The following is a 25,884-nucleotide window of genomic DNA, read 5'->3' as shown; positions in this document are numbered from 1 at the left end:
ACACTTGGACTGAATCTTTGTCTTCAGATGGGAGGAGGGTCTCCACAGAGCAACTGTTTATGGAGACTTACAAACAATCTAGGTCAGAATTGCAGGTCTGTAATTGTGTAATCTTTCCCACATGATCGATGTCAGATCGTCTTTTTCAGCATCTTAGTTTCCTCATTCCTGAAACACCAGCTACTGCACAGAAACCCTTTGTGTTCAGGAGGTATTTTAGGTTCATGCTATCTTTAGTAATATCTAAGTCAACTTCCCCATTAAGTGTATGTGGTCTGACAAAGCACCGATGTCACTTCATCTTTCAAAGACGAACAACACCCTCTTCCTCTTTTAGAATATGACCATGATACTTAAACACAAAGACTTGTTCCAGTCCTCTGCTCTGCAAACTTCAAATCCTAATTTAAAACCTCCCTTCATAATAAAATAGAGCTCTAAATGTTCATGGAACTGCAACGGTCACAATGCAGTTAAAACAACATCGCGGTTGCCAAACTTTTAAATAGAGTCTGACTTGACAATGAGTCATTAATCACACCTGATGTTCCCACAGACACACCAAGTGGATTTGTTACTGCAGGTGACCAGGTGAGATTTTGTTTTTCTGACCCGTCAACTTCTAATTGAAGGCAACAGCCAAGACCCACACCCTCGATGGTGTGATTCAACAGAGACAGAAAGGCAGCAAAAGAGTGTGGGCATTAAAAATAGAGCATCTGAGTGGAAGAAAGTATGAAGTGTTTTTCATTAAACGTTTCCTTTCTTGTGCAGACACATCAGCAGGAGGCTGCAGGAAGTGTTAGCCATTGGTGTGCCGGCCATTCCAGGAAGTGTCCTGCACATTGTTTTTTAAATCACAGGGAAGTGAGACAGGACAGACCGAATGCTAACTGTTTAAACATATGTATGCTGGAAGGGATGTGTCCCCTTTCAAGCTGCTCAACGTCTTAACAGAGAAAATGATGTGAAAGCTAGAACAAAAACCTCATGCATCATATTTTTGATTATCTAATATGTATTGTGACTAAAATGTGTGTAACTTTTCTTATCTAGTTACCATTTTGATGTTTAATTTAAGTTACACAGTATAAAACGTTCACAGCCGGCACCACATACACTGCTTCCAGGAATAGTCTGAACAAACACTGCCACCTATTGCTGCTCATTTGTAACAACAGCTGAAGTAGCAATTGTGGCTGGTTTTCCTCTATTCCATAATTTACATCTATTTATCCATCACATCAACAACTCCAGGATCAATCAGATGAAAATATCTATTAACATGTGTTTTTCTCAGAATGTCATCATAATAATGTGTGATAATGAAACAAAACAGATTAAAATGGACAACTTTTAAAACAACATTGTGTCTATTAAAATAAATACATTGCAAGGGTGGCTCTGGATCAGGGGGTGAAGCAAGTCGTCCACTAATCAGAAGGTTAGGGTTCGATATCCAGCGCTGCCAGTCAGCAGGTCCAAGTGCCCATGGGCAAGGTTGTTAACCCCAAATGTGGACCATCTGAAAAGTAATAAAAATCTGTCAATGAAGTGCTGTTTGAATATGAATGTGACTCATAGTGCAAATTGCATTGAGTATATAAATTCTATAAACTATAATTGTTTTACTGGTTGATGTGACCCACGAAGCAACGAGGTACAAACAGAAAGCATAAAGAGCGGGTGGAAGGTCAACAGGGACCAGGAAACTAATACTTGACCCCTCAACAGTTTAAATCTGGAATGGAATTTGAGTAATGAAAGAACTGATAAATGACACTTTAATAAACCTGAGTATGGGGATTTAAATGGGATGTCTTTTTGAATCACTCTCTCATTCACAGCTGCAGCGGTTGGATGTGTTACATTCCATATCAGAGGCGACTGGTGTTTGTGTTTTATTTGAAACAACCCAAACAATGGAAATAGCACAGTATAAATATAGTTGTAAGGACAGACCTTGCCTCTGTTAACCTCTCTGGGATTATAATACGATTATTAAATTGAAATGCTGTGAGATTAAAAAAAAAAGATAGGATTAAAGTGTCTATAGAGAGCAATTGACACACTTTTATACCACAAAGGACTAAAAGAAATCCAAATTTACAAACAGACAAGTCTTTTCACAGCTGAAATTTTAGCAGGAAAAAAAAGAATGTTCCTGCTACAGTTATAGGAACAACTCTGTTCAGTTCATGTGTCCCAGTAAAACATGACTGTATGATAGTGAGCCAGCGATATCAAGACCCTGCAGCTGGAGCAGCTAAATGGAATTCAGCCATTATTCATTTGATCAGGTTTGTGCTTTTCCCACTGAGACATGTCTGCTGTGGAAAAGGCTCACGAAGAACCACAGCACTTAACAATCCAGCTTTACATGGAGGTTTATGGAGGCTCATTCCGCCAACAGTCATGAAGTAACTTGAAATTATGGGATAGTATATCGAAACATGAGATAATGAATTGAAATTGTGATAATAAGTCATTCATTTTAGATAGTCGGTCGTTACTTTGATAAACTCACTCATTATTAGATTTTTAGATTTTAAGGTATTATTGACGAGATCGTCAGACATTTTTTTAAGATTGTAAATCATTATCTTTACATTTGAAGTCATTATTTTGAGTTTATAAGTAAGCATTTGATGATTTTAAGTAATTCATTTTGTTAGTAAGTGCTTATTTTTTTGATTTTAAGTCATTCTTTTCAGATTGTAATTATGTTTAAAATTGAATGCCATTATTTTAAGTAAGTAGGTCGTCATATTCAGATTTTAAGATTTTCTGCTTTCAGGATTTTCACTGTGGAAAATAGATAATTTCAGGATACTTCAAAGTACTTTAAAAACACTTTGCTCAATAAGTTCAGAGAGAGACTGATATGCCTGTGTTCAGGAGCTCTCTGACTACCTACACACTGAATTGCATGTAGGTAGCCCGCTAATCGGCTTCCATAGACAGAGGCTTTTCCAGTTTTTTATATTTTTTTAATTGGACACTTCAGAGCTCAGTCGCTAGGGGGCGCGTTGGCACCTTCACAAACTTCCTCTCCCTGGCCAGTGAAAGACTCTGAAACTCTCCATCCAACGACTCAGTCTACTCACCGGCGCGCACCGGCACGCACGGATCCACCGGAGCGCACAGCCAGAGGAAGGAACAGCGGGGTGGGGAATGGACTCCTCTGCACCCGGACCAGAGGACCGCACTGCTGGGGTTTGATGGGAGGACAGAAGCAGGAGCTGGGGGCTTGGTGATGGAGAGGAGGATGCTGAAGGTGGCGGTTTGATTCCTGCCTTTACGCAGGGTGGAGAGGTGGTCCACCGCCTGGCAGCAGCATTTAATCCGCTTGTCGGCAGGAGCAGGGAAAGCCCTGCCCAGACACCGAGAGAGAGAGAGAGAGAGAGAGAGAGAGAGAGAGAGAGAGAGAGAGAGAGAGAGAGAGAGAGAGAGAGAGAGAGAGAGAGAGAGAGAGAGAGAGAGAGAGGGAGAGAGGGAGAGAGAGAGAGAGAGAGAGAGAGAGAGAGAGAGAGAGAGAGAGAGAGAGAGAGAGAGAGAGGGAGAGATAGAGAGAGGGAGAGTTAAAGTGGAGAGAGTTGACTGGAGGACTCAGTGACTGCTGCTCCACTTCCCACCATGAGTGGACCGACTAATGGTAAGAGATGTGTGTGTGTGCATGTGTGTGCGTCTGTGTCTATAGATGTGTAGTACGTTTGTGTAGATGATGCTGGGTAACGTGTAGGTGTTCATATGTGTGTGTGTGTGTACTTCTGCCTAATCAATACCACAGTGTCCTGGGAGGGTTTAAACTGAAGTAGACATAAACAGCCCTTCACTGAGGTTATTGATCACTGGCTCACTTATTGACACTGAGTTTCATCATGTCATTAGCGAGCTCCCTGTCAATGAAGGTTAGAGACACAGGTCGGTTGTGTGTATCGCTAGATGTCAACGTCTGTCAGTTGTGTCGTGCAGGATCTGATGTGTGTAACTATAAGCATTAATCCATAAAGATTTCTTTAATGAGGGATTCCCCCCTGTTACACAAACCAGTCAATCTCTTTCTATTAAAGAAACCAAATATGCAACATTCAGATGAATCCGTTATTGTGATCATTAAAAGTCAGAGAAGTGAGAGAGCTGCTCAGATATGTTGGATGAAAGGGAAGAAGCCTGCTGCTCTTTGATAGCCGGACGACAAAGGAGCACATCCTTTGGTTGAGGCTCTGCAGGGGAGATTTTAAAATACTCCAACATCCAATCAGAAAAGGTTTTTATCCTTAAATCCCAAAATGTATTTCCCCCAAATCAGAAACCAAGTGGCTGAGCAGAACCAAGCTTCCATCCAGCTTCTCCTCCAAGCAGCCGTTTAGCTTCACACATCCCAACAAAGCAAGATATGTAGTTCATTAATATTCATGTGTCAGTGTCGCTGTTCAATCACAAGCTTGCAAAGCGCAGCAGAGGAGTTCCCCAGCTGAGCCACTGTAACCCCGAGAATCTGCCAGAGAAAAGAAGGGGATTATCGTTCGGCCGACTGGCTTGGGTGACACCAGGGGAGAGAGCTTATTGGTTTTTATCCAGGCTGTTTATCCACGAGGTCAAAGGTCAAACGCTGCAGAATAAATGGCTCATTTGACTATGAGGCCGCTTGAGAGAGAATGGTTTCGGTGAAAAAATGTTTCTGTGAAAATCAAATTAGCTAGGTCTGCCATGTTTGCTGTTCTGCACTCGACAATACAAAGATGATGATGATGATGATGATGATGATGATGATGATGATGATGATGATGATGATGATGATGATGATGATGATGATGATGATGATGATGATGATGATGATGATGATGCTGCTGCTGCTGCTGCTGCTGATGATGATGATGATGATGATGATGATGATGATGATGATGATGATGATGATGATGATGATGATGATGATGATGATGATGAAAGGTACATTTCAAAAGTCGGACGAGAGCAACAGAGAAAGAAACAATCTTGGAAGAAAAGTAATAAAAATATGTAAAAAAAGGACATGACACACACACACTTCATGTTATTACTGCATGTTTTTAATCAATTCCATGAACACCAACATAAAACATTGAAGATGACTATTAATAACACCCACACACATGCGAACACACACACAGACACACACACACACACAGGTGGCTCAGATTCTTCTCTGTCTGTGGTTCCAGTCTTTGTGCAGCCATCTGGCTACAGGACCAATGCCAGCTTCTGTGGCACGTGTGTGCTTAGACCTAGACACACACACACACACACACACACACACACACACACACACACACACACACACACACACACACACACACACACACACACACGCACACGCACACGCCTAGCACACGCACACGCACACACACATACACACACACACGATACAATTTGTTAGGAAACATCTAAGTCCTATAGTTTTACCTTTTTTTTTCCTCCTGACATTTATAGATCCACAACTCTCTGTGTCTCTCGTGCTGCTCTGCCGCAGCTTAACCTCCTGACATGTTAAGTTTGCTATATGATTGAATAATACTCTGGGAAGCTGCAGCATTAAGTGTAAATGTCTTTGAGCCGAGCAGAACGCGGCAGAATTATTGCCTCAGAATTCTGTGCGTGTAGCGTAAAGCCAACTGTTGCAGTGAATCAAATCCATCAGTCAGACAGGCAGCGTAAAGAAGTGCTTGTTTCACTAAGAGGGATTTCAGCAGTTTCACAAGTGAGGATGGAAGAGGTGTAATCCCTGAACGGCCTGGCTGTGCCCTTCTCTGCCCGGCTAGTGTGACTTTGTCTGTCATGTATGTGTCGTGTGTCAGGATGCAAAGCTTTATTGACATATGCACAGTAAAAAACAGGTGTTGCAGCGTAAGATAAGCAAACTTAATAATAATAGAGCTGCATCCACCACAATGATGAAACACAACATTAAAACCAATACACACAACCAACACACACACACACACACACAAACACACACACACACACACACACACACACACACACACACACACACACACACACACACACACACGTATAAATATGTAAAGTGTATAGGTATAACAGAAGAACCGTGTAACAGTGATCCATTGAATAAATTTAGATGTGTATTAAAGTACAGGCCTGTATTTCGTACACTGACGGCTGTGAGCAGTTTGATCTGTCGCTTGTTTGTCTTTGTGTTTCTGTGCGTCGCTCTGGAAACACTTTGTTGTAAGACCTGCTCTCTCCTCGCCCGGCCCAGTGACAGACTGTCCACGAGCCTCTGCTGTTCACAAAGTCAATTACTGAGCCGTCTTCATCTCCTCTAAACCTTCAGCACACAGCGAATCTGATTATTGTGTTTGTGTGTTTTCACCTCCATGTTACTTTGTACTTCTTTTCTGTTGTTTCTTGAGGAGGAGGAAAACTCATTCAAGTAAAACAATATTTAGTTAACTTGTGGATGTGATTTGTTTCTACTTAATATCTAAGACAAACCAAGTCGCTTGTTTTCCCACATTCATTATACATTAAGGCTTTTGCGTGGCTGTCACATTTATGTAGCACATGAGGGAAAAGATGCGTGTGATCTCTTATCTTTCTGAAGCAGTCGTTCCATGTTTTCTTTTTCATCAGGCTTTGATCAGTTGTTAGGGAAAGGCCTGAAGAAGACAGCACCTGACATGTTTTTCATCCTCTGCTCCCAACAGTTCAGTACCAGTCTGGTCTTTATGGAGGAAACAACAACAGCAGCTCGCCGCTCTCCAGCCGGGGAAACTCGTCCATCGTGTGCGAGCGCTGCAGGGAGGTGTGTCGCGGGGAGGTTGTGCGCGTCAAGAACACACACTTCCATGTTCAGTGCTTCACGTGCCAAGGTAAAAAGAAAAACTCTCCACACACCTACGCACACAAACCTGCTTCCTTATTCACACATATCTCCATCCTCACACACAACATCAGTCAGTTTTGGTCTAATATGCAGGTTTTCATGTGTGGATTCCACCCACTCAAATGTACATGATTGACTATTAAATAATAATCAGTCGTCAAACAAGAAAGAGATCAGTGATGATTTCTGTGTTCCCTGAAATAGAAACTGAGTGATGACTTTACCAGGTTCAAAGCCGATCACAAAGTACAAGAAGGAAAGAGTTTCAGTGGCACAGAAGTATCAGTAATTGGTGTCACCGGAAGCAAGAGGGGACGTGAAATCTCCACAGTGAAGAGAAGCTGGGAAGATCTTTGATCCTTCAAACATTAGAGTAAATAAATAAATATTCCTGCATAAGCAGCAGGTTTTCACTGGCAACTGGATTTGGACCTTGTACCGTTGATACTCGTCAAGTGTCTGCTGCTGTGGTGAAGGGATTTTTGGGGCATCTGGCTTATTGCAGCTATCATCCATCATCTTGTTTGGGTAAAGTCACATGTTCAGAAAGGTCTTCAATGTCCAAGCTTTGGCAGGTGAAGCTAGTGTGATGAATGGTTTAATATCTCAGGGACACAAGATAAATCTGAAGGGTCAGGAGGTGATTGGAGGAAAGATTTAAGAAGTTGTGATGCACAAATCAGTTTTCAGTTTCTGGACTTTTTCTCTACTCTTTGATTCTCTGACGTCTGAAATGTGGCCTCAACTACTCACTGCTTTTTGTAAGATGTCATAAGCCTTCGAGATTGAAAACCACTTGTTTGACATTTAACCGTGTTTTGTGTTTTAAAAGGTAATCACATCATCCAGTGTGTCAAAAGTACGTCGTAAAAGTAACTTTACTGAAGTTGTCAAATGTGTAGAGTAGAAATATAAGCTACAACATGGAATTTTAAGATTTTTTCTTTCATGCATGTCCATCTGGTTGCATATGCAAACACACACACACACATACACACACACACACACACACACACACACACACACCCACACACACACCCACAGTGAGTATTTGTGTCCACCAGTGAGCAGGTGGGACAGAACGCACCGGTCGAGGTCTGGAGTCAGCAGCTAGCGTAGCAGTGCAGTCAGCAGGTTTTCTCTCAGCTCGTAGTCAGACTCCAACCAGCTAACCTCCTTTCACAGGCCGAGACCCCCCCCCCCCCCAGTCCCAAAGCGCTGCAGGACAACACAGTTTGATCTGCAGGTAACCACGCCTGAATGCTCTCAGCCACACGGCCACGTGGAGAGGATCTGTCTTTATCGTTTTTCTCACTGCAGAACTCCAACATAACCTGAGCTGAAACGACTGCTGCCATTGAATAAGTGACTTTAACCGTTGGCTGAATGGAGTCCCTCCTTCCCCTCAGACGGGACACAAGCCAGATTTATTGAAGGAAGTGTTCTCTCTTTGATATTAAAGTATTTCTTATTATGGACAATTGATCTTGCAGAGTAAGCTTAATGACTTTTAGCTAATGGACTTCGGGGCTGAGCAGACGTCAGCTGATGAAGTGGACAAGAATCAAATCGTCAGCTTTTAGTACACAGGCATCTGTGTGTGTGTGTGTGTGTTTTCTCAACTGCTCATTATCATTATCTTTTCCTCTCCTGTTCCTCTCCCTCTTTGTCGTTTTCTTCTCTCACATTTTTCTTCTTTGTTTGTGGCTGCGACTGTCAGAGAGTTATAGTGCATCGTTGTTTGGTAAACAGTGTAATCTCCTGCGAAAATGTGGCCATTTGGAAGTAAAAACATTTTTTGGGGGGATAAGGAGAGAAGAGAGAAGGGAGAAAGAGTAGAAGAGGGAAGATTTGTGATAAATTATGTTTTGGAGCCACGGTATCAAGGTCCATCCGATACAAGCCAATCACGAGTCACTCGCATCGGTCAATAATGATGTTACATCCTGTTGTTGATGTTAAATAACTAATTAAAACTAAATTTACTGGAAAGATTAACACTTCAACGTAAATTTGTCATATAAGAACCACCTGAAATGACTTTTTAGTTTGGTCCATGTTTTTGATCCAAAGGTTTCAGCTTCAGTCTCCTGAGGATGAACCGCACTGACTTTTCAAACTATAGCGTCCTCATAAGTTTGACTGTTGTGGTTTTTCATGGAACGTCTCAACAACTTTGTTTCCTGTCAGAGCAATAAGAATAAAATGCAGAAAAGCTTGGCAATTAAATTTTCAACAAGGCTGATCACTCAGAAGACAAAGAAAAGAGCAGCTCTGTAAATAATATCTTTCTGCCCTCATAAAAATCTCATAAAATATGGAAGATCTTCATAAATTCGACCTCATTCCAAAGTGAATAATGCCAGTTTTATGATTTTCAGCTTCATGTATCTGCTCGTAGGTAATCATATCTCATCAGTTTAATGGACAAAAACTTATGCCTCACAATTAAAAACCCAATTTTCTATCTTTGTTACCATTGTAGCCAAAATCCATAACGTGTCACAGAATTGAACCAGTGTAATCCCTCCGTTAGAATATTGGCTGGTTACACTTCCCATTCTACCCCCCCCCCCCTCCTGTTCACACTCATGCAAATGCCGAGAAGCTACAGCACGGAAATCCATCCCATGTTGATGATGCGAATAAATGAGGGGAAGACAGTGACAGGACGGCAGACGTGTGCTGGACGGACAGATCGATAGCCTCATTGATACGTCCCCCGGGTCCCCCTGTCTCTCCTTCTCTTCCTCCACATCCTCATCCCCTCACTTTGCTGTCTGCTTCCCTTTCTCCTCACACATGATGCTCTCTCTCTATTCAGCTTCCTCTAATCTGTCCCCTGACTCCCATCTTGCTCTTCTTCTCTTTTCTCCCTGTCTCCACTCAGCCTCGTGTCTAACATAATCCTTCCCCTCTTCTCTCCTCTCGCCTCTTTTATTTTTTCCACCCTGGAAATTGAGCCATGTACATCATCTATGACCTTACAGCGTCTCTTCTGCCAAAGAACCACTTCAGTCACGGCTGGAAAAATAGGACAAACGCTTCAAAACGTCTGGTTCGCACCTTGCATCAAAACGTTTCACGAGCCGTCTTGCAATAAAATGCTGTGAGTCTATTGTTCTATTCAAAACCTAATTTTAAATACTTTTTTGGGATCATTTTCTCCCTTAAAGTTAACACTAATACATTTGGATGGATTGTACAACGGATGCTTCACCTTCACCTAAGATAGGTTGACTGCAAGGCCTGATCCCATAAGAGCCTTAATCGAGGAACATACCTCCACCAAAGACCAACAGTTCCCTTATGAAACCACATTTAAATTCCCTAGATCCAGATTTTTATTTGGATCTGCAACAAATTCGCACACACACATAACTATCAGTCTCCTGATGTCAGATGGGTTCTTCCCTGGACCCTGCTCCACCCCTCCACAAAGCTTCATGGAAATCGGTTGAGCAGTGTGTGTGTGTGTGTGTTTTATCAGCATTAGCCATACAGGCAGTCACGGATGAACTGGCATTTTCTTCTGAAGAGACTTCAAGGACAAACTGTGCAGCAGCAGCTTCTGCATCAGCTCAGCGGTGGAGCACTTTCCTTGTGTGTGTCTTATCATGAGCATTTGCATCAGTGAGCTGGTGTTCTTCTATGTGCATGTTTGTTTTTACTGTGTCTCTGGAAGATAAATCAGGAGGATGAGACAGCCACCGTGTGTGTGAGTGTGTGTGTGTGTGTGTGTGTGTGTCAGGCCTCCAGGAGTTTTCAACCATCTATCTTCATTTATATCACTCTTTCTTAAATCTATATTTCCTTCGCTTATGTCTTTCTTCAGCCCCCTGACCCTTTGTTTCAGCCGCTGGCATTGAACAAAAGAATCATTAACTGCTGTCTTTCTGCCAACTGTGTGTGGTTTATGCATTTGTGTCCAGGCATCAAGCACTTCCATCAAGTTGGCTATAAATCAATGTTAACAGTTGAAAAGTATTTAAATACTTCACTTCCTCCGGTAAACCGCGGCTGAACCTGCACCCTGACGCAGCAGGAAGGGAAAAGTATAGAGTCTGGTGGAGAATTAGACTGGTGGAGCAAAAAGTCAAGAAGAGAGAAAAGACTGGAATGAAGGGGTTAGATTTGTACATCGAGCTTGGGCTGAAAAAATACAAAATATCGCTTTTCTGTAGATGTGAAGGTTGCATTGACTGGAAAGGTTAGAAAAATATGAATGGTGTGTAAATTATCATACAACCCACGTCTAATGTGCGAAGGCCTTAAATATAAAGAACAAGAAAAGCTCTGTCTTATCAACGATTTGCTTGATGTCTCTCTCTTTTCTTCTCTGTAAAAGAACCACAGCTCTCTGATTTGTTATTATCGTTTATCAGATTTATAGACATTTTGAGGGCGGGAGCAGCCCAGATGGGACTAATAACATCATCAGTGGCTGCTGTAGACTCCAGTTTACGACAGAGCAGTTTCTCCGTCCTTAAACTTCATATGTGAATCTGAAGTGGCTTGAACTAATTCCCGGTAAATTTTCTTTGATGTTTCTTATTCTGTCTGGTGAGAATATTAAGTCGTAGAAGTCGGAGGTTCCTTCAGTCGCCCTGAGGATCCCTGTGTGGTCACTGCAGCCGTCTCGCTGGCGTCTGGCTGAACTGGACAGAAAGACAGCGTGGCGCCTGACTCTCTGAAAGGTCGCACATGGTCATAAAAACACAGTCTACCACCTGATCTAGTGTAGACAAAAGGAAATCACCTGCGATTTACACACAGGAGGCTGAATTCACTTTAATAAACACATAATATTAAACACATCTTGATTACAGTTAATCAGTGATGATCTTGTTGTGACTGGTTAGACTTTATCTGCTGTGTCTGCACATGCAGGAGCCGTCTGGGTTTCTGCCGTATCAGCAGAATAGAGCAGACACCAAATGTAGGAATTCCTCAGAGTTCGGGACAACAGATGGGGCCAGGGAAGGTCAGGGGGGGGTCACGTGAGGGTGAGAAGGTCACGCTTGAGGTCACAGAAAGTGACAATTCTTTCCTATTTTAACATTAAGCCTAAGACGGTGAGTTCAAGCGGCTGCGGGAAGATTTGTCCCAAAGGGACTGAGCTGTCATGGGACCGGGAGGAGTAATGGATGTTGGCAGGAAGGCAACTCCTCATTTATATTCTGAGATTCTCCGCACTGACATTTTCTGCTCCTTCTATAGTAATTACACAGTAAATCCGTGACATGAAATTTAGGGTTGGAGACAAATCTTGTTGACTTTGCTTTTAGTGAAGTTCTTGAGAGGTCAAATGGTTTTAAGAGCAGTTTTGATCGGATCATATGACTTCATGTTCTTACATATATTACGGGCCGGTCTATCATTTGTGGAATTGGATGTGGGAATAACCCCTGACATTTTGGGGTAAATCATTCTCCATTTACTTCTTGTCCTTAAGAAAAATCCTCTGCACAGTTCTTTATGAGAACTTTATAAGTTTAAGGTTATTATCAATGTCATATAAAAGCACTTGTTAATGAACTACATTTATCTAGAGCTTTAGTAGTCCACTCAAAGTGCTTTATAGTTCAAGTCACATTCACACGCTCACACACATGTTCACACAACACCACTATGGTGTTTTTTTTATTCACACATTGCCAGCTACTGGTCACATGCAATTTCGGGGCTCAGTGTCTTGCTCAAGGACTTCGACATGCCAACTGGGAATTGTACCACCGACCATCTGGTTAGTGGATGACCTGCTGTACCCCCTGAGCCACAATGATCAGACTCTAAATCCATGCTGTTTGAAGCTGCACTCCAACATGTTTGTATGCTGTCTAATTAATTTAGATTGCGAGAATGCTAATGATAAATTAGATAATTAGAACTTCCTTACTTGTGCAGATCTTGAGCCCAAAGCATTGGACTGTTGATATCCATCCACCCATCCATCCTTCCATCCTTCCATCCTTCCATCAACGATCACCCATTTATCCTGAGGATCCTGTTTAACGGCCGTCCATTCCTCAGTTGAGGCATTTCACTTCAAACCACAAATGTGAACTTCATGGTGGCGCCCAAAATTAAGGCTTCATCTTCTGTGGATATTTTAATCTGGATGAAAGTGATGGATTAAAAGAGCAGCTGACATTGACATCCCTAGAGCCAAGCAGCGATCATGGCTAATAAAACTAGACCAACAAGAAACACCAGAAGCTCACCAAGGAGAAGCAAAGTATAGCAAAACTATATTAAAGATTAGCCTACTTTATGGTCTGTATTATTAAAATCCAAACAATGAAAATGACTCAGACGGGAATTAAAGCATGTAAATACCCATACAAGGATCGTAAGGTCTCTAAGGGACAGTTATTTTAAATTTGGCCTGTGAATTTAAGTCCGAACATCCCAGAGGTCCCTGTAGAGAGGCCAGGTCTGGACAGCTCCCTCTCTTTCCTGTTCTCCTCCACATCTTCAGGGTTTCCCACTCAGAGATGAATGTGTGAACACTATCAGCAGGGTGTGAAAGGATCCGGCGATACCATCCTCAAGTTGGAGGGTGTTAGTTTGAGACAGAGACACTTAAAAGGAGTTGTTCTACTGTTTGTGGGTTTGATTAGATGATGTGGTCACAGCTATTACAATTCCCCACAATTACGGATTTCAGTCCCCTAAATATGCCTGTTTTTTTCAACAAGATCCAGAAATGACTCCATATGAAATAAGTAATAATGTCAACAAATATATATATTTTTGGGAAATGTTAGATAAATTGATGAATAATGTCCCTTGACCAAGTTTTGTGGTCGTCTAATCCTGCTGACAAACAGCGCTCAAGCATGAAAACATTACCTCATTTGTGGAGGAAATGAATAGTTGATTTGTTGGATTTTTTTATACCCAGAAGAACATATGATACATGTCAAATATTTATTATACCCCTCTGTGAACAGCTTTAGTCTCAGGCAGACTGACAATGATTCAGAGATGCACTTTGAAGATCAGAGAAAAAAACAAAAATACTGGCGGTATTTCTCATGGTTCAGATTTTGTCGTATGAAAAAGGATTTATCTTCTTTAAGCCAATAAATTATGAGAAGATAATTAAACTATAAAATATAAGGATGGACATATGCATTATGTCTATGTTGGGAATTCTCATCAAAACGACGTCTGATCTGTGTCGAAGGTGAAAACTACCAGTTCAAATAAGTTCGGATTCTGCAGGAGGTCCGTCCTGTTTGTGTAGTTTTCTGGGTTGAAAACAGAGTAAAATGATGGTTTAGAGAAAACCAGACACTAGACGAAAAGCAGTATTATTGTCACAGTGAACCTCTACGGACAGGCCTAATCCCCTGCTGTAACCAACTGTTTCCATGATGTTACCTCGGCGTTCGCCAGTGAAGACAAGGTGGGTCTATCGGCGTTTGCGGACCTTAAGGGGGATTTGGAGAACAAAGGAGAGAGCCGCGGGGGGGCTCGCGCCGCCGCGCGGACCGATCGCGACGTGTGATCTAATTAGCATATGAATCGGAGTCCAGCCGCTGGCTAGAACCTCTCTCTACTCACCATTGGAGGAAACCACAGACCCTTGAAACTAATGTCACTCGTGATTGGCTGGTAGAAGTGTTGCTATTGGTCACCTTATGGGTCATTGCAGTGCACACGTGGGGTCACAGCATTCCGCACGTGGGGTAAGCCCCTCCCACACAATATTAATAATAAAAATGTATATATTAATATTTATTATTATTTATAAGTAAGCCTTTACCAAAAGCACTGCAGTTAATTAAAACTAAACATTCATGTGATGCTTGATGCTATAGGTGAACATATTGTACAGGGAACAAATGTGAACAAGGTATATGTGGAGTGAAAGCTTTATTTACATACAGCAAAAATATTGTACAAAATCTCAGGTGAGGCTTGAAATGTTTCTCTGCAGCCTCTGGGTCATGACTTCTTTGTGGGACTCTTCTCCAGTGTGTAGACGTCTGTGGTGTGTAGCTGTGAGATCCAGTGTAGCTTCCAGTCTTATATGAAGTGTGGGACACAGGTCGGTGCACTCCTGGCTGTGGAAGGATGGATCCATGTCGTCTGTCCCGCTTCAATCAGCTGTAAACACATTCAGTAAAATTAGCACAGTTCAATGACAACATACACCTTTACATGTAACTGGAAAATTATTTAATGAATATAACCTTACCCTCTTTCTTCTCCGACAACTCCTCAATGCTGATGTAAGGTCTGGTCGGATCATACTGGCTCATAGTGTGTCTTTGTACGTCATGGACAGGCAGCTGGAAAACAACACATGTAACATGACTTTATTATTAATAAACGGAAATAGCCGCGCTGCATCACCGTTGGAAGATCCACAGCAAAAAAACACCAAAACAATTCATAAACAGTTACTTACATTCAATGGCTTAATTTTCTGCACTTTAAATCCGGACTTTCAGCGTCTCAGCCTAACGCCTCTTTGTTTGTGTGTGTGTGTGTGTGGGGGGGGGGGCTGAGGCTGTGAAAACATACAGAAAAAAGTCACGTTGATGAAAAAACTTAACGAGAACAAACTGTTACATCTAAGTAATTCATACATATTTAAACATGCACTAGATCTGCTCCAGCACTCGATGCTGTATTCGTATTTTAGCAACTTTCTCGCTATCCCAAAGAGTGGCGGACATGCTTTCAGATGTACCAGTTAGCTTAGTGGTTAGCATGGCGTCTCTAGCTCACCGTAACTCAGGGACTGTGCATCCGTCTTCTCCGCCTCGACTCGTCCACACCGGGCCCGCGGCTCTGCCTCCACACGCACTCATCTTCTCCTCCAGGGAACAGCGTCGTGTCGACTTCAGCAAGTTATTTACCCCGAAGACAGAGTCACTCGTACGGGACAAGCTAAACACGACCCGCTTCCTGTCTGCGGGACACTCGACGCTGCTGCACGGCGTTTACGAGGCTCTGATTGGACGAGTCCATCAGCTGATGACGCGAGCGGGTGACGTGAGCAGCGGTTACTTCATGGGATAAGTATTTGACTGAGGCCAGGTTTATTTTTTGTGGTGTTTAGTAAATTTACACACATGATTCACTCATGCTGTTCTGTGTTCGTAACCTTATAGTTGAATGCACTTATTGTAAGTCGCTTTGGATAAAAGTGTTGACTGTTTTAATGGAATACTGAGAAAGTTTAATAACAACAATTAGACAATTGAAGTTCAAATTATGAAGGAATTTAAGCTCTATATTGTGTCTCCTTTATATTTAAAATAATAATCAAACTGAGTGGAGATGTATGTTGTATCCAAACAGCCGGCTGCTGTGTTTTGTCACTGTGCAGTCCATGGGGGATTAAATATTACACTGAAAAAATAAATCATTAAATCAATGAATGTTTCATAGCAATTTTGAAAGTAGTGGTGAAAAGGTACCATTTATAATTCATGGAACAGCTTAGTTTGCCATTGACATGTGAATTTGATGCCAGTATTTTGGGAGGACAGATATTTTTATGGAAAGCCAGTAGAAGTTTGGAGCTTACAGGACACAGATGATCATACCCAGCATCATTTATTTGCTGGTAGAGGTGTGGTTTACACTTCCTCTGTGCATTTAACCAGCACAATTGAAAAAGTGACTGTAATCATGCCACTCTATACAGTTGTTGAGATTTAGGATTGTTTTGGATGACAATAAAAATTTGAAATAAAGTGCATTGTTTCATTTCTTTTGACTGCATTGACCTTTGTTCGTGGTATACAATATAATTCATTATAGCACACTTACTTACTTAAGAACAATTTAAAATTTCAGGTTTAATATTTATTTTAAGCCTGGTTTACTCAGCCAGATAGTTTGTTGGTGCCTCTAACACATTGGTGTTATCTGCTCTCAGGGAAACTGATTTGCATTTGTGAAGCTCAGAGCATTGTCATTTGCATGTGAAAGCGTCCTCTAGGAGTTGGAGCAGGGGGGGTCAAATCTCAACAGCTCACAGGCTTGACAACTGCAGGAACCCTGAGCGTTTCCTTTGCTGCCTGCAGATACGTGTGAAAGTCGTTAACCGAAGGATGTGCCAACACTTCTCTGCGACACAGATTGACACAAACGCTTCTTTTCATGCAGTGAGACAGCCACTCAGGCTCGCGTCTAAACATGATACAGGAAACCTTTCTCATGGGTTCATCTCAAACAGGCTCGACAGCTGCAGCGCTGCCTTCACAGGTCTCTCCAAGAGTCAATCAGACAGTTACTGCTGATTCAGAGCAGCTGCCAGAGTCCTCACAAAGACCGAGAACGTGAATCCAATCACACCAGTTCTCCGACCTTTACACAGGCTCCCTGGGCGGAGATGTTCTCCAGCTAAACTAAAACCTTTCTGTTTGTCACTACCTTGTATTTATGTAAATGTAGGCCTGTTTATTCATATATTGCACATCACTAGAGCTGCTCTGTAGTTTTTTGAAGTTCTTTAATAACAAATTATAGCAAATTTTGTATTCTGTCAAATCATATTTATGTGTCTTTTTATTTGGTCTTTGCCTTTTATGCCTCATGTAAAACATTTTGATTTGCCACTCTTGAAAGGAGCTGTACAATTTAGTCACCTGGCCTTGGTTCTCTGCCTGCTCTGTTTATCACGTATTATTTATCAAGGGGCTTTTGGCAATGGGGGCATTTGTTACTTACTTTAGTAATTACAATGATAAAATGTGCAGTGTGCAGAGGCATCATGTTAATATGGTAATGTCGGCGTCCCTGGTACAGCAGCTCTTGGCTCTCCAGTGTGGTGCCTTATTGATGTGTTTATTACTATATCTATTTTATGAAGCTACATTTATCTGTGCTGCTATTTTAGCTTTGCACAATATTCCAGTCTAAGTGCAATAACCGTCTTCCCTCTGGTGAAGTGACATCAACACCTTTGCCCTCTAGCATATATCTAAGTGTTATATACATATTTTACATAATTTATTCCATTTTCTATTGCTAAATAGCACCTGTGTATTTGTTCAGTTGTCGTATAGGACCTGTGTGTGTGTTTGTCTATTTTTTACCTCCAAATGCAGCATCAGGAGCAGGCTTTCTAATATCCATGTAAAATTAAAAGAAGGAAACTAAAAGTAAACACAATTCAGATTATTCATGTTTGCCTCCGTGCCTATACCACAGGAGCTTTGAAAAGAAATTCAGTTTACTTAAATGTGTCTTTATGGCTCCTATAGATAAATAAAGTAGGCATTTCCACTACTTGTCTACCTCTACACAGTCTACAGTATCTCTCTCTCTCTCTCTCTCTCTCTCTCTCTCTCTCTCTCTCTCTCTCTCTCTCTCTCTCTCTCTCTCTCTCTCTCTCTCTCTCTCTCTCTCTCTCTCTCTCTCTCTCTCTCTCTCTCTCTCTCTCTCTCTCTCTCTCTCTGTGTGTGTGTGTGTGTGTGTGTGTGTGTGTGTGTGTGTGTGTGTGTGTGTGTGTGTGTGTGTGTGTGTGTCTGAGACACTTCACACACGCACTCGGATCAGATCCATTCACTCCACTGGGTTTAGAGCCATTAGCTTAATTAGGAGCCAGACATTCAGTTCATGTCAGATATCTTGATCCGTTGGCTGCCTTTCAGACGTCTAACCCACAGCACAGACACACACACATAGGTTATATCATAGTACCACACTGCAGTTTATACCTGCACTGACTGGGCATGTACACCGCAGATCACATGCCAGTGCCAGTTATGTTTTGACTGCTTTGGAGCTGAGTGGGTAAAACATGGCACAGACAACATCAGTGATTTGATTAATTTCTGCGACTTAACGTGATAGAAATCTTTGCAGTGGTGGCATCATAAGAGGATTTTCCCTTAGTTGTGGTCACAACATGTCGCACGCTGTGTCACATTTTGGAAAAACGCAACTGATGGGAGGTAAGAGGAACCTCCTGCCACCCCGACAGCTGAAGCAAATCATCGCTCATCTCCTTTTAAAGTGCCTATAACCACCGAGCTCAGCAGAGGCCTCCTCACCCTCAGCTCAGCCGGGGCAGAAGCAATCATTTGCCTGAGAGACTTTGAATCTGCTGAATAAAAGCCATCCATCATGCGGTCAGTATATACAGTGTAGTTAACACAGTGTGTGCATCCGTGTGCACTCAGGACTCAGGAGTCTCTTCACCTGGACATGTATCAAACAGCAGCCCGCATAGACACACATTAAATTGCATAGTGTGTGTAAACATGCTCAGAAAAAACAGCTGTGATCTTTAATCCATATAATACTGTGTATGTACATATTTGCATGCATGGGAACCATAACATAATGTATAAATTAACAGATTAGATGGTTACTGGTCTAATCCCCAAAACCAGATTATAGTATTAACCCTTTAGAGGTCAGACGGGAGAACAGATTGCGCTCTCCACAACCCCACCCCTTACACACACACACACACACACACACGCACACCCACACACACACACACCAACCATGTTCTCTACCTACTCTTAATCCAGAAGGTGAAACCTCTTGGTAAGTGGATTAATACTGGTGATTGTGACAGGACAGCAGACTGACAACTCAAGTTTCGCAATATATAGCAGGGACTTGAGTTTGATCAAATATAATAGTCAGGATTGTTTCAGAGGACTTTGGGGGCCTCAGACAAAAGGGCCCCTCAAGTTTACCGGCCCACCCAAGTCACACAGTGACTATATTCTTTTAACTCTCATCATTTAATCTTCCTAGTTCTAAACAATGACATGAACCAACTCATGTGTCTTTCTCTCCTTCCCTCTAGTGTGCAGCTGTGACTTAGTGCACTCAGGTTTCTTCCACCACTCCGGTGAATACATCTGCACCGAGGACTACCAGCGGCTCTACGGGACCCAGTGTGACAGCTGTGACCAGTACATCACTGGAGAGGTGGTGTCTGCTCTGGGGAGGACGTACCACCCGCACTGCTTCGTCTGCAGCATCTGCAGGTGAGGGAAACGTGTCTGACTGTGTAGCTGCAACAATGTCAGACTTAAAAAGTCCTGTAAAAGAAGGGTGGACGAGTCAACTTGGCAGTTCATCAAAAAGTTAAATCATTGTAAGTACAACAGTTGTCCAACCGGAACCTATAATGTCATGTTGTAAATTTAAATTTTAAAGATAAAATGGTGAGGGAAATTATGATATTTATTTCACCAACATTTTACCACCATTTAGGTCAATGTAATGTCCTCAGGTATCCACACAGTTTTCCATCTCTAACTTGTGATCATAAAAATAACAGCAGATTTGAGATTCTTGCAGAATAACACATATTGTGGATCACAGGCTTTGAAAGTCTGGTCACACACAGCACAGGTGGCTCTTTACAATTGAAACTAAATGATGCACGAGTGCTGTCTGCAACAAAATCCCTCCGTCAGTCAATATTAGTTTATTGAATCTGCGCTTTTAGCGGGTTTATCACAGTGTTTTACTGATATTAAAAACTAAAGGATGGGGAAAAACAGGCAGCAAGTCAACTCAGGCAAGTGTCACATTTGTTCAGGCACAGACACCTACTTTAATTACACAGGAAAATACAGTGCTTTATATTGGAAACTTAATTCAGTCTTAACTTAATCAATATACCACTTAAACATCTCAGGGGCTGGTAGGAGAACGATTAAAAAAGAGGAGTAATCAAAAATGAAGCAGCTGTCCTGAGTCTTGTTGCCCTGGATTCTACCCATAATGCAACTTGCCTCTTTCGAACTCCACATCCTCAGACCACCAGTGTTAACTACATGAAGCATTTCCTGCTGAAAATGTGTGAATAAAGTTCAAATGCATGTGATGATGTCTCCAGGTCTTTGTGTGACATCACTACTCTAGAAGCAACCGTTATAAAATCCAGAAATTACAGAAAAAGCTGAATATTGATAGTTAGAAAAAGTAAATGATTGCAGAATGAGGGAACGAAACCCCCAAATTGCTACCGAAAAACATACAGAAGAAGAAAGATAATAAAGAAAGAGGAAGACTATAGTGTAGCTGCTGTGTCACAATAACTAAAATAAAGTTTTTGTTGCCAATTGGGTTACTCATACTGGTAAAGTTCTCTGGACCAAGAAGAGGAGATTTAACAATATTCTTTATTTACACACTTAATATGGAAGATATACTTCTCTACTGTTGGCAGCTCCCTCTTTAATCATCATATATCACATAAATCTATATTGGCTCCAGTTCAGTTGACTGCAGCTGACTTGATAAACGTGACTGGTGGAAGTCTGTGAAGTCAATATGTAAACGGCTAACGATCGCTCAGGCTTTTAGATGCAAAGATCATTAGGTTTTCGTTTGCTGATTTTTTTGGAGGGAGATCCCCTGTGTGTTCCCACTCCTATGATATCAACACACTCCACTGAGATTGCAAATAAGGCTCATGCATCTCGAAAAAACTGCTGAGTCAGCACGGTGCAATAAAAATGTGTCACACAAAGGACTTATCGGCTGCGAGATAGAGATTTTGGTCAAGTGACCCTTTAACTTGAATTTCTGCACGGCCGTATCTGCATGACCACGCTGAAATGTGCTCTTTGTTCTCAGGAGCCCGTTCCCAATCGGCGACAGGGTGACCTTCTGCGGGAAGAAGTGTGTGTGTCAGCAGTGCTCGCACTCTCTGAGCAGCGACAAGCCCGTCAAGGTCCACGGGCCCAGCTGTAAGAAAACAAACACCCCATCACTGCATGCCTCACAAAACATATGCAAAAATACTAACCGGATTATACTTAAAGGGGCAGCCCACCCAGAAATGAATATTCACTCATTATCTACTCACCACTGTGGCGATGGAGGGGTGGGTGAAAGTGTTTGAGTCCACCAAACACTTCAAACTGTGTTGCAGCCAAATCCAATACAATTGAAGTAAATGGTGATCGATTCTTCAAACAAAAAAACAGTGGAAAAAAACATAAAATATCTTCATGTGTCCAGACATTCAAATTCAACTCTAAACAGCCTCATTCACACCACGTTTTTAGCCTTCTTCATCTGATTTACCCAATAATTAATAATCTGGCCAATTGGTTTAGATGCAGATATCGAAATAACTCACTTCTTTTTGATTCATCTGGCACATATTGATCTGTGCTGTTACCCAACACATGTGAAACACAACAAAAGACTTGTGCCATCCACCTGCTGAACTTTGCAAGAACACACCCACACAAACACACACGTGTATACACACACACCCAGGAGGTGGCCTGTTGCTCCAGGTATTTGTGTGGCCTGGTTCTGTTAGCTCCATCTGGTGAAGACAGTGGGACCATAATGTCAGGAGAGAGGGATGAGGAAGAGAGGGAAAGGATAATTGAGGAGAGGAAAACACACAGGAAGGACGATGAATGAACATTTGTGGAAGGTGCTCTTTTCTCTCCTGTTTGTTTTCTCATTGCTGCATTTCTGTTTCTTCTCTCCTCTCCTCCTCTCATTCTCCTCTCCTCCTCTCATTCTCTTCTCCTCTTCTCCTCTCCTCCAGACTGTGCCGGCTGTGGCGAGGAGATCAGACAGGGTCAGTCCCTGCTGGCTCTGGAGAGACAGTGGCACGTCAGTTGCTTTAAATGCCGGACATGTGGCTGTACGCTCACTGGAGAGTACATCAGCAAGTAGGTGGCTTGATCTCCCATCTGTACAGTCTGTGTACAGGTGTTTCCACATGTCCACGTCCTCTGTTTGCATCCAAAAACACAACAAAAGTGAAACAAAGGCAGCAAGTCAGGGGGGTTCATTTAACCTGAGAACTGTTTTCTCTGTGTAGGGATGGGATTCCTTACTGTGAGGCTGATTACCACTCACAGTTTGGGATCCGGTGTGAGGGCTGTAACAGGTACATCAGCGGCAGAGTGCTGGAGGTGAGTGTGTTTGTGCATATCTTATGTAAAGGTGTGTGTGTGAGAGTTGGGAGCAAGAGGAAGAACGACTATGGTTTTTTATATTTGTGTGAAAGATTGTGTGTGTGTGTGTGTCTGTGTGTGTGTGTCCATAAAAAGCTACAGAAAACACAGCTGCGCCTCTTCAAATGACTCAAGTGTTGACTGGTGACGAGGCAGCTTTGGAAAAACCGGCAATGCAACACTTCCCTCTCCACTCGTCTATTCATTCCATCATTTTCCATTTCTTATCGCCTCTCCGCACACTCTTCACTCCTCATTGTTTTCCTCCATGTCTTATCTCCACTCGTTTCTCACTCCCTCATTTGTGTCACCTGCTTTTGCTTCTCTCTGGCTTATTCATTTCTTCTTTCCTCCCCCCCTCTCTCTCCTCCAGGCTGGAGGGAAGCACTACCACCCCAGCTGTGCCAGGTGTGCGCGCTGTCACATGATGTTCTTGGAAGGAGCGGAAATGTACCTCACAGGTGAAATGTAACACCATGTATAAAAGTGATAGGATGTGTTATTAGTTTTGTGAATAAATATCTGTGGCCGTACGAAAGTGCTTCTGCATCTCTACAGCCGACGGGCATAAAAATAGAATCGTAGCATCTATTGAATTAGCTGTTCCCTGCAAGTACCCAGATGGCCCGAGTGTGTGTGTGTGTGTGTGTGTGTGTGTTTGTGTGTGGGTGTGTGTGTGCAGGACCCAAAGAAAAGGCGAGTCAGACAGAAGTAGGATACAGCCGCCTGATAAATGGCTGCTTTTAACAAAGAACCCTTATGTAGGTTATTGATCGCACATATAACACTTGTTACTACATTTAGCGACAAAGACACACGTAACACACAACAGACACACACACACGCACACACACCTTCCCCCAGCCGATGTTTTCCTGAGACACACAAAGGTTGAAGTCAATTACCTCTCCAGCTTGGCCTCGGCTGCTGTGTCCATTATTTTGCGCCGCCGCTGACAGAATTAATCTGAATGAATGGCCAACTGCCAGAGGTTTAAATTGTTTTCTCTTTTACAAATTAGATTCAAGTAATTAAAGTTAATAAGCTCACTCATGTATTCAGATGCAGGCCCATGTGAGGACACTGCTGAAGCTGCAGGACAAACTTGCGTTCTTATAGATTTTGACTTTGAATCACCCAAACAAGTGATACTCATGTTCATAGTTATCTGTTACAAGTTGATGCCGTTGTGTTTTCCTACTTTCCATTGCGTTTTGAAATTTTAATTTCCATTTCAGGGTAACCTTCATTTTGTGAGAGCCATTTGGTTTCGGAGATGAACTATGATATCAGCCATTTATATATATTACCCATCGCCCTAACTTTACATTTAAATGTATATTTTCAGTCTAACCCATAAACTGTTTATGAAATTGGACAACATGACAGCTCCCCAAAAGTGAGGCCAAAGAGTCTTAATTGCCCTCTGGTGGCTAGCTACAATATAGGTCATAAATCGTGCCTCCTCCATGTTAGCAGATGGGACATGGCCCAAACTAAAAGGGACTAAATTCCTTCAAAGTTTGGTTTTAATTTGTTATTTGATGATATGAACCTCGCTACCTTCATCCCTTCATCCCCATTGCTACTGCAAAGGTGTAAGATGGCACCGTATCCGGCATCTCTTCCTCGATCACACACTTTTAATGCAAATGAGAACATATGAAACACAAGATCATACCTTGGAGATATGGTCGTGTAGATAGACCCCAACTGAAAGTGTAAGCTGTATATTCCCATTAAAACAAAAGTAAAACCGAAGAAGAAATCCATACATTTACCACTAAAGAATTTACAGTACCTGAAACTTTAGGTGTAAAAATACATTTAGTTTAACGCAGATAACTTTTCCTGACTGAGCTGAATTCAGGTTAAATGTGGAGCTTCTGTACCGTAGTGTGTGTTGGACACACACACACACACACACACACATCCTCCCACAGTCGCCACACAGGTCGACACCTCCTGATTCACTTCATTGACATTCTGCTGCTGTGCTCACGGCCACCAGTACACCGAGCCATTTGCATATTGTACTTGAAGGTCTCTGTGTGTGTGTGCGCGCTTGTGTGTGCATTGTAATGTACACCTGTAAATACATGCAAGCGTCATTGTCTGTGCATATGCTTGGATGCATGTTTTCGCACTTGTGTGTCTGCTTATCAATGAAGGTGTGTGTGCGTGTGTGTGTGTGTGTGTGTGTGTGTGTGTGTGTGTGTGTGTGTGTGTGTGTGTGTGTGTTTGTGTGTGTGTGTGTGCTGAGCTCCAGTGAGTTGCCCCAAGGTTACATTCCCTCCCTTTGATGACTTCAGACATGTAGGAGGGCTAAGCAATCACCCTCGTGAGACACACTCAATTACGGCTCACACGCTCACACATACACACATGTACACAAACGACGCACGCACACACACTCTTGCAATCAATCTCATGATGCATGTCTGGAATACGAAGTGGTGTACATGTGTGCGTGTGTGTGGGGAACTATTTTATGAACCGTTCATTGGCGCTTCATCTCAATATCTGTTGTTAGGATGAAGTAATCAATGAAAACGTATGTCTGTCAAGTTTGATAACTTCAGTGTGGAGGTAGTTCATCTCCAGTTCACTCATTTCAAATCTGTCATTTCTGTGGGCTAACGTAATAAGCCGCTCTCAGGGGGTGCCCTCTCCATTCAATATATAACTGGATTTCGTGCTAATGTGCCATGCTAGATATCAATACAGAAAATAGAATCCACAACCAGATGATTGTAATTTGATTGGCCTGAGTGTTTGTTTAAACACCATTTGATTGGCTGGTGCCTTTGTTGCCACATGCTTATATGAGTCCTATGTCAGGACTGCAACTTAAATTGAATGTTTTTTTTGTACTAATCTCCTGTATCTCTTTTTGCCCAGTACAAGTTACCAGAGCCCAAACTGATGTCTTGTAAAAAAAAATAAAAAAATAAAAAAATAAAGGCAATGAGACTAGCAAATAAGAAAATATGTATTTTTCTCAAGACATAGTTCATGAGACTTGTTAAGTCTATTCACTCTAGTGTTATGTAATGTTTTTTA

At 42.2% G+C, this 25,884-nt stretch overlaps 1 protein-coding gene and 1 long non-coding RNA gene across 2 annotated transcripts in view; one reads left to right on the top strand and one right to left on the bottom strand.

The window, feature by feature from the left end:
- Nucleotides 1-3,636: 3,636 nt before the first annotated feature.
- LOC133019147 (actin-binding LIM protein 3-like) overlaps nt 3,637-25,884 on the top strand; it is a 40,499-nt gene continuing 18,251 nt past the window's right edge. Inside the window, exons 1-7 of the mRNA XM_061085518.1 lie at nt 3,637-3,655; nt 6,711-6,875; nt 19,686-19,869; nt 21,473-21,585; nt 22,407-22,533; nt 22,686-22,779; nt 23,195-23,282. Of these exons, the coding sequence (XP_060941501.1) occupies nt 3,637-3,655; nt 6,711-6,875; nt 19,686-19,869; nt 21,473-21,585; nt 22,407-22,533; nt 22,686-22,779; nt 23,195-23,282 (790 nt within the window). The remainder of the gene's footprint in view (nt 3,656-6,710; nt 6,876-19,685; nt 19,870-21,472; nt 21,586-22,406; nt 22,534-22,685; nt 22,780-23,194; nt 23,283-25,884) is intronic.
- Nucleotides 14,757-15,426, bottom strand: LOC133019408 (uncharacterized). The gene is made up of 3 exons (XR_009682875.1): nt 15,312-15,426; nt 15,099-15,192; nt 14,757-15,007 (listed from the first exon to the last, which is right to left on the bottom strand). It is a non-coding gene; the product is annotated as an uncharacterized LOC133019408 (long non-coding RNA).

Source organism: Limanda limanda, chromosome 14, assembly GCF_963576545.1.
Source record: "Limanda limanda chromosome 14, fLimLim1.1, whole genome shotgun sequence".
Classification (NCBI taxonomy): Eukaryota; Metazoa; Chordata; class Actinopteri; order Pleuronectiformes; family Pleuronectidae; genus Limanda; species Limanda limanda.
Note: the sequence above shows the minus strand (reverse complement) of the source record. Positions and strands in the feature narration are given on the sequence as shown.